Raw genomic sequence first — 9,624 nt, forward strand, 5'->3', positions numbered from 1 at the left:
TTAAATTGTGTATGATTTATAAATATTTAAATATAATTTTTTAATTTAAACTTCATAATATATTGGTGGTGTCATGCATGTATTTGATTGGTGGTGTTTTTGGTAAATGATATGTATGATTTCAAGAATCATATTTAACGTATGAAAATGAGAAAAAATTAATTGTATATTATTTATCTAATATTCAATTATTATTTTTAATTTAAACCCAACAATTTGTATTTAACCCTTTTTGAGAGTTAAAGAACTCAATAACTTATAATCTAGGGAGATTATTATTGAGAGCCGAATTATGGACTAATTTTTAAGTTCAAACCATACAAGACATTATTCATTTGGTTTACTCATGACACAAAATATCATGATGAAAGTACTAGAGATTTTTTTCTTCCATAAATCCCTCTTTCTTTGTATATCTTATGAAGTTCAACTATTCAACTAGAAGTTAATAAAAAAAAGAAATTAATTAACTATTAAGGATTGTGATGTGATTGACTACGTCAATGCAAGAAGCTACAACAAAAAAAATCTAAATTTCCATTATTTCATTCCCAATTTCCAAACCATTCAAACTAGCTACCAGCCTCCCACAATTTCACCAAACAAAAGGAATTTTGTACCCATTTCCTACGACTTATTAGCTTTTTCTTTTCCTTATGTAGTTTATGTTTTAGGCTACACGCCCTAAAAATTGAACAACCCAAGTAGGTAAAATGAATAATTAGTTTTTTTAATTCAATATCCGTTTTAAGCACATACTAATTCGAAACGAAATATAAGAAAAAAGAATTAAAAAAGTGAATGTATTTGAAACAATATTTGGATCACATATTTTGACTTTTCATCCAATTCTGTTATGTATTTATTTATTAATGATTATTCCTTAATTTTGGGAATTCAAAAACATAAATCCAACAAAAAAAAGTTTTTATGAAAATTATTACTCAATTGTTGGGTAGGTATAAATAAAATTTGACGGAAAATGATAGTTGCATTGCATGTGCAAGAACCTCAACACTCAACTGAATTAAACTTAAAATTTTAGGCAAAAATATTTCTAAAAGTTTAGTACTTGTTGCCAAATGCCAATGCCAATGCCAATGCCAATGCCAATGCCAATGCCAATGCCAATGCCAATGCCAATGCCAATGCCAATGCCAATGCCAATATATACCTCTTTCATGCAGGTATCTTTCAATCTATACATTAAATCTCTTAATTCACGTATATATTTGTTTGAGCTTCGATAGATTACAATCACCTCTATGTACAAAAAAAATAAATTACAATCACCTCTTTATCAATTATTTTTGGTTGGACCTCTTTATTTCAGATCAAATAAATAAATATATAGTCAAAAACAAATTCCTCAATATAAATAAAATTTATATAGTAAAAAACAAATAAACAATTTTGACTAAAAAATAAAAACAACTAAAGCTTACTATATTTTTGTAGAGATATTTTAATTCTCCAAAATAGGCGTGGAGGTATTTTTGTTTTAAATTTTAATTCTCCAAAATTGGCGCGGAGGTATTTTTGTGGAAAAACTAACTAACCACTCTCAATTTCAACGACTATTAAAACCCTAAAATACTCTCAACCACTTCACTCTTCGTTTCATTTCTTCCGTCGGAATCCTAACTGCCACGCTCCGGAGAACTGCCACGTTTCCGTCCACGTTTTCGTCCACGTTTTCGTCCAGTATTCCTTCTACTCTAATTTCTTATTATGAGATTCCACCGTATTCGGCGATCGGTGCTAATAGTTTGAGATTTTTTTTTCCAGATTTTTCAGAGAGCAATGAGGAACTGCGGTGGATTTCTGAAGATCAAGTTTATTTCGCTGGATTTCAATGCTCCAACAAGTAGTTTTTCTTACTTTTTGATCTTTCTTCGGTTGAATTTTGCAATGATTCCGTGATTGATAGTTTTTGTTACTTTTTAGATCTTTCTCTCCGTTGATCTTTTCAATGATTCCGTGATAGAGAGTTTTTGTTACTTTTTAGATTAGATGAATCTTTTTAGATCTTTCTTTCCCGTTAATTTTGCAATGATTCCGTGATTGAGTTTTTTTTTTTCCTTCTAGATCTTCGGTTGATTTTTGCAATGATTTTGTGGTTGATTTTTGCAATTATTTTCAGCAACCGTGGCATGAATTTTTTTTATTTTCGTAGTTGATTTTGTTGCAATGATTTTCAGCAACTGCAGTTGAACCCTATTTTTGCATCGATTATGGTGATGGAAGGTCTTTCAAAACTCCTGTTGCAACTATGGAAAGACCTGAAGTGTTTAAGTGGTCACAAATGGAAGATACTCTTGATTTCGACATTCCACGTGGAGCGGACGAAGTTCATTTGTTTCTTGTGGACAGGCTTACCGATACTAATAGTTTAAGTAAATAATTGGAGAAATACTTGGTTTATTGCAGTAGCAATGTACTATGTGAGTTTGGCCGAATGTCTTTTATTTTTATGCGTATGTACAAAAAATATGAAAGAAATGAAAAGAGAAAAATATAAAAGAATATTAAAGAGAAATAAAAGATAAAAATAATAATTAATATTTATAATGTTTTTCATCTAAAAATAGAGTGATGAATGCTAAAATTTATAATTTGTCCAAAAAATAATGGAACGTTATAGAGTTTTATTTGATTATTTTAAAAAATTAGTTATTTGATAGATGATAGAAGCGTAATACTCCTTCCCTTATGATAACCTCTAACAAATATATCTCTTGTACTAAAGAAAGTTTTTTTGAACAGTGTACTAAAGAAAGTTGTTAGAATATAAACTTGTCTCGAATGCGTTTTTTTTTTTTGAAAAAGTTAAATTAGTCCATCCAAATTGGCATAAGAGATAATCAAACTTGAGACCTTAAGAGGAGCATACTCCTAGGTCCAAAGCCAGTACCACCAGACCAAATCAAGTGGGATGAATGCGTTTTTATTTTACACATCCATCCTTTTAATTATTGATGTTATAAGATAGAGATGTAAATAAATCACTAACCCCTATAGAATTTTATAAAGATCTTATATTAAGGAGAAAAAAATGATTTTTTTATTTATTTTATAAATAAGGGTGGAGGGAGTACATTAGTGTAATAAGGTTAAAATTTACAAGTATTTCGATTCCTAACATATATAATGTTTACTATTCATGACAAGAGTCATTTATCAATTATTACATGAAGAATTAAAAAGAATTGATTCTTTTAAATATATATATATATATATATATATATATATATATATATATATATATATATATATATATATTGTTGGTGTTATGAATATAATAGTTGATCATATGAATAATAATTATATATCTTGGGAATCGAAATACTCGTAAATTTTAACCTTATTACATTAATAATGTACTTCCTCCGTCCTTATTTATAAGATTTTTTTAAATATATATTGGTGGTGTTATAAATATAATAGTTGACTGGTGTTCTTGATGATTAACTTATGACTCTAAGACTTGTACCTAATACATGAGAATGAAGGGGAACTTAAATCGTGTATGATTTATAAATATTTAAATATATTTTTTTTTTTAATTTAAACTTCATAATATATTGGTGGTGTCATGCATGTATTTGATTGGTGGTGTTTTTGGTGAATGATATGTATGATTTCAAGAATCATATTTAACGTATGAAAATGAGAAAAAATTAATTGTATATTATTTATCTAATATTCAATTATTATTTTTAATTTAAAACCAACAATTTGTATTTAACCCTTTTTGAGAGTTAAAGAACTCAATAACTTATAATCTAGGGAGATTATTATTGAGAGCCGAATTATGGACTAATTTTTAAGTTCAGCCATACAAGACATTATTCATTTGGTTTACTCATGACACAAAATATCATGATGAAAGTACTAGAGATTTTTTTCTCCCATAAATCCCTCTTTCTTTGTATATCTTATGAAGTTCAACTATTCGACTAGAAGTTAATAAAAAAAAGAAATTAATTAACTATTAAGGATTGTGATGTGATTGACTACGTCAATGCAAGAAGCTACAACAAAAAAAATCTAAATTTCCATGATTTCATTCCCAATTTCCAAACCATTCAAACTAGCTACCAGCCTCCCACAATTTCACCAAACAAAAGAAATTTTGTACCAATTTCCTACGACTTGTTAGCTTTTTCTTTTTCTTATGTAGTTTATGTTTTAGGATTCACAGCCTAAAAATTGAACAACCCAAGTAGGTAAAATGAATAATTAGTTTTATTAGTTTTATTAATTCAATATCCGTTTTAAGCACAGACTAATTCGAAACGAAATATAAGAAAAAAGAATTAATAAATTGAATGTATTTGAAACAATATTTGGATCACATATTTTGACTTTTCATCCAATTCCGTTATGTATTTATTTATTAATGATTATTCCTTAATTTTAGGAATTCAAAAACATAAATCCAACAAAAAAAAGTTTTTATGAAAATTATTACTCAATTGTTGGGTAGGTATAAATAAAATTTGACGGAAAATGATAGTTGCATTGCATGTGCAAGAACCTCAACACTCAACTGAATTAAACTTAAAATTTTAGGCAAAAATATTTTGAAAAGTTTAGTACTTGTTGCCAAATGCCAATGCCAATGCCAATGCCAATGCCAATGCCAATGCCAATGCCAATGCCAATGCCAATGCCAATGCCAATGCCAATGCCAATGCCAATGCCAATGCCAATGCCAATGCCAATGCCAATGCCAATGCCAATGCCAATGCCATTGATGTTTTTTGAATAAACAGTAGTAGTAGTAGTATAAAAAAAAGTGTGTACTACGTAGTACAGTACAGTGTATGACATGATGTGAGTTGACTCAATGGGGATGTTAATGTGTCAAGATTGAATAACAACCAACACTGTATTGTGTAGTACTTTGTTGATGCAGCTCAATCATTAAAAAACTTGAAAATCAATCATCCAATATTCAATATTCAGATTCAGATCAGACACTACAGACATTATTAAATCTACCAAAACAGGTTACAACTCAACTAATCATTTATTGGAAATAAAGCAATTTAGATGTTCATCGAGAATAGATTCTCTCCATTTAATTTTTCTTATGTTCCTCAATTTCTTTCATCTTTTTCTTGTTTTCGCTCTCTCTCTCTCTCTCTCTCTCTCTCTCTCTCTCTATGCTCACCTATACTTATGTCTCTCAATATAAGTCTTAATTTAGAAAGTATAATCTTAAATTCTTCTTACAAACAAAAGGGGCTAGGCCCCGATAGAAAAAGAACTAGAAATCTATAGTAAAGTTAATACAAGTTATATGAGCCATCAACCCATCAAAGCATTAGAAATTGTTGGGTTATTAGATTATTACAGGTCTTGAACAATTATATAAGTGAGTTTTTTTTTTGTTTTTTTTAACGAATGATACAAGTGAGTTGAATACTATATTTTAACTCAAAACCTTAAGGTGTTAAGTTTATGAGTCATCTCACTTATAAACTTTATGGGTATGCTTCCACTCGAACGGAAGCTTTTTCATCCACTTGTACCACCGTTGCTTGGTCTCAACGGAATACGACGCTTAAACACCTTGTCAGAAAGACTTTCGACATAAGGAGCCGAATCAACAACCATCGGCTCTGATACCATTGTTGGGTCATGAAGGGATCCGATGGATCATCAGATCGGGCCTTGAACAAACCAAAACCTTAAGGTGATAGGTTTATGGTACTTATAACTCAGCTGACAAAAATGCTAAAATTATTAAATCGGATGTCGTGAATGGATTTCAAACTCTAATTCCTCCACAATTTTTCAATAACTATTGTCGTTTCGTCTATCTTTTTTTTTTTTTTATCATTTGTCCAAAAACACATTCTTAGAATCAAAACTAAATCTTGTAAAAAAAAAAGAAACAAAATTAAATAATAATAAAATAATAATAATAAAATTCTAATTTTTAAGAATTCTTGTATTTTTTTTAAATAGTTTATACATCTAAAGTGTGAAAAAGTCTAGAGTTCGAATTATGATTCATCTAATAACATTTATAGCAACTACCAATTGAACTACATTTATGATACTTATAATTATTATTACTCCGTCCCAAAATATAAGTAAAAACGAGTCAAAAAAACTTGATGTATTTGATTAAAGATTTGGACTAAATACATTCATTTTTGTTGATCAATTTTTACTTATATTTTTATATGTAAAAAACATTATACTCCTAATTTGGCCAAAATAAATAACTTATAGTCCATAAATTCTAACTCAACACATAAAAATATTAAAATTATTAGATCAAACATCATAATTAAAATTTGAACTCTAATTCCTCCACGATTTTTCCATAACTACTGTAATTTCGTTAATCAATTTTTTTTTTATAAGATTCGGTCTATCAATTTTTTATTTATTATTTGTCAAAAAAAAAAACATTATTGATCACTAATAGGAAAAAAAAATTGGATTAATTTATTATGGGAAAACAAAGTAGTACCCCTGAAGAAAAGGCTTGTGCCGTGGCGTTGACAGAGCACAAAACAAGCAACACACACAACACACATTTCATAGCGATACGACGTCGTCACGTATCTACCACTGCACCACCATTTTCCAAACTTAAAACCCCACCGACCACCGCCTCAACTCAAGACGGTGAATCTTCATCTTTCTTCTCTCATCATTTCTCTCTCTCCACCCACCCAAACACTCCTTTCTTCAAACCCTTTCCAACGAATCTCTACATTCCTCAAACCACCTTCCCTTTTGAATCACCGACATATAACAAACCCAACAACAAAGACCTAATTTTTACTCTTTTTATCACCACCCAATAGCTTTTCACAATCTGGGTCGAACCCATTTTCTCTGATACTTGTTTGTTTTTGAAGTTTGGATCTTATGGTTAAGAAGAAAAATAATGGAAGAAATTGAAGGTAGAAACTCTAGTGAGAGTCGACCTCCACATCCTAATCCATCTATTGCTTCTGCATTTCGTCAATGTCAACGCAATGATCCTCTCGTTTTGCCATGCAGAAAATCCCTTGTTCGTCACGCTTCTCTTGTAAGATTATTTTTTTTTTTTGTTTTTGTTTTATATAGTCATAATAATAATGATGTTACTAGTTCTTTGTTTGGTTTCTTCTTTTGTTGTTTTGGAACAGTTATTTATTACAGCATTTATTAATTTTCTTAAAATGATTCTTATCTTTATTTGTACGTTTTTAGCATAATTCCTTTTTTTTGGTTTTTTACATTTGTCACTTTGATGTAGTGGAATATTGGAAAATTGTAGTACAACTGTTGAGTTTTATTTGCAAGTATTTTTAGCTTTGGTTTTGTATTTAATTTATTATTGTAGATAAAAAATAGGACTAGAATAGAAGGATATCCTTTGTTTGGGGAAGAGAAAAGTGAAATAATGATGATGGGTTGGTTTGGTTGGATTGGGGAAATGGAAAATTAGATGGCAACATCATCATGTAAAATTTGGAAAAGGTTGCACTTTGTTCCTTTTTGTCAGAAACTAATTAGTACTGTACTTGGTTATCATGATTTGTTCATCTCATTATGATTAGTTGTTCTGTTGGTTCAGTTTGTAGCGTTATCATTGATATTAGGTTTGTTTCTGGTGTTTAAGTTTTTTTTTTTTTCTACACTGAAAAATTTCATCTTTCTACAATTTTTTCATTTTTTCATTTTTTTGATTTGTTTTTTTTTTGCCCCTGGACTTTCATGGAATTCAGCAGACTAAAATGAAGTTGTCTGCTGAGGATGTTACTGAAGATTGCCAGTCTGATTTCCTTCCAAACCTTCGTTCGGGAGGATATGCTGATATCGGGTTCCGGTCAAGTATGGAGGATGTGTATGTTTGTGTTGACAACTTTATGCAGGGTCATGGGCTCAACAAACATACTGATGGACCGAGTGCTTTCTATGGGGTATATATCTCTCTCTCTCTCCCCTTCGGGCTTATCGTGATTGGTGTACTGATAGTTGTGAGAATGGATTTTTCGTTTTTTTCTTCATGGTTTTTTATTCATTGACATCCTCATGTGCCAATATTTTCTTTTCCTTTGTTTTGTCTTCTTTCCTTCTCGTGTTTGTGCAATCTGATGACATGTTTTGGAAGTTCTTTGCAAATCTTAGTTCACATGTTAATCTTCTTTGGTAATTGGTAACAATGTGTCGCTTTACATATGGTGTGGACCAATGTGCGTAAATACATATTAGATGCACATTTACTAGCTATGGAGTTTTTACAGTTGACAAGAATAGACAAGTTTATTTATGTTGTTTGCATTTGTTTGTAAACTGCTTGCAAAAGTCAAGTAACATTATATGGCCAATGGCTTGGTCAGGTGTTTGATGGACACGGTGGAAAGCAGGCAGCTGACTTTGCTTGCAATCATTTGCCGAAGTTCATTCTCGAGGATAAAGATTTCCCAGTTGATATTGAAAGGATAGTTTCTTCGGCCTTTCTGCAAACAGACAATGCATTTGCAGAAGCTTGTTCTCTCGATGCTGCCCTTGCATCTGGTACCACTGCATTGGCTACACTTATTATAGGAAGGTCAGGATTTTGATATTCAATAATCTGGACATACATCCTTTTTTTCTTTCTTTGAATTAGCGCCAAAGGTGTGCTAATTTTTTCTCCGCATTTTTCTGGACAAGTTCAAAAGTCATAAATTTGATTGAGGGTTGGTGACTTTTTGGTCTGCCACAAAACATATTTCCATTTTCATGTTCTTCCTCTAACATGGCATGAAGTACATACATGTGATTATGTGATACGTTGCAATGTTGATTGTAGTTTTTGACTGTAGGTTGCTGGTGGTGGCAAATGCTGGAGATTGTCGAGCAGTGCTGTGCCGTCGTGGAAAAGCAATTGACATGTCAAGAGACCACAAACCAGTTTGCATGAAAGAGCAGAGGCGTATCGAGGCATCCGGGGGTTATGTCTACGATGGATATCTTAACGGGCAACTTAATGTTGCTCGAGCTATTGGTGACTGGCACATGGAAGGCATGAAATGCAAAGATGGTGGACCACTAAGTGCAGAGCCTGAACTCATTACTACAAAACTTACTGCTGAGGACGAATTTCTAATCATAGGCTGCGATGGGATTTGGGATGTTTTTAGAAGCCAAAATGCTGTAGATTTTGCTCGGCGCAGGCTTCAGGAGCATAACGACCCAGCCGTATGTAGCAAGGATCTGGTTGACGAGGCTTTGAAGAGAAAAAGTGGAGACAATTTATCTGCTGTCGTGGTTTGCTTTCAGCAGCATCCTCCTCCGAATTTGGTAGCACCACGCTCCAGAGTTCACAGGAGCTTCTCTGCTGAAGGTTTGAAGGAGTTGCAAAGCTTTTTGGATAGTTTGGAAAAATGAGTTGGCACAAGTCTTTTTGGTTCCTTCTTGTTTGATTTTCTTTTCTGTATCTGTTATGAGAATTAAAATTCATTTGTAACTGTAGGTGTTAGGTGTAGTAGGATGAGAGAGAACTTTCTGACTGTATCATATGCGGCATCTGACATTTTAATTTACTGGTACTGGTTCTTTCTTAAACACTTGAGATTATATTAACAACTTTTTACTTTTATTCTTTTACTAATTAAGATGTGA

At 31.4% G+C, this 9,624-nt stretch overlaps 1 protein-coding gene across 2 annotated transcripts; it reads left to right on the forward strand.

Moving 5' to 3' along the window:
- The first annotated feature begins 6,473 nt into the window (after nt 1–6,473).
- On the forward strand, nt 6,474–9,613 carry LOC123895435 (probable protein phosphatase 2C 22). 2 transcript variants are annotated; one of them, XM_045945791.1, is made up of 4 exons: nt 6,474–7,060; nt 7,743–7,937; nt 8,358–8,569; nt 8,826–9,613. In XM_045945791.1, the coding sequence occupies exons 1-4, from the start codon at nt 6,917–6,919 to the stop codon at nt 9,388–9,390; spliced, it is 1,116 nt and encodes a 371-aa protein (XP_045801747.1). In that variant the 5' UTR covers nt 6,474–6,916; the 3' UTR covers nt 9,391–9,613. The 2 variants fall into 2 exon arrangements, with proteins under 2 accessions (XP_045801747.1, XP_045801748.1); XM_045945792.1 differs by having other exon boundaries at nt 6,500–7,060; nt 7,746–7,937.
- The last annotated feature ends 11 nt before the right edge of the window (nt 9,614–9,624 follow it).

The sequence above is a fragment of the Trifolium pratense genome, linkage group LG7 (assembly GCF_020283565.1).
Source record: "Trifolium pratense cultivar HEN17-A07 linkage group LG7, ARS_RC_1.1, whole genome shotgun sequence".
In the NCBI taxonomy this organism is placed as follows: Eukaryota; Viridiplantae; Streptophyta; class Magnoliopsida; order Fabales; family Fabaceae; genus Trifolium; species Trifolium pratense.

Bases quoted from the DNA above. Each gene is read 5' to 3' on its own strand.
- LOC123895435 (XM_045945791.1), top strand. From the start codon at position 6,917: ATGGAAGAAATTGAAGGTAGAAACTCTAGTGAGAGTCGACCTCCACAT. The intron at 7,061-7,742 runs GTAAGATTATTT...CATGGAATTCAG, and splicing joins TTGTTCGTCACGCTTCTCTT to CAGACTAAAATGAAGTTGTC. The intron at 8,570-8,825 runs GTCAGGATTTTG...TTTTGACTGTAG, and splicing joins GCTACACTTATTATAGGAAG to GTTGCTGGTGGTGGCAAATG.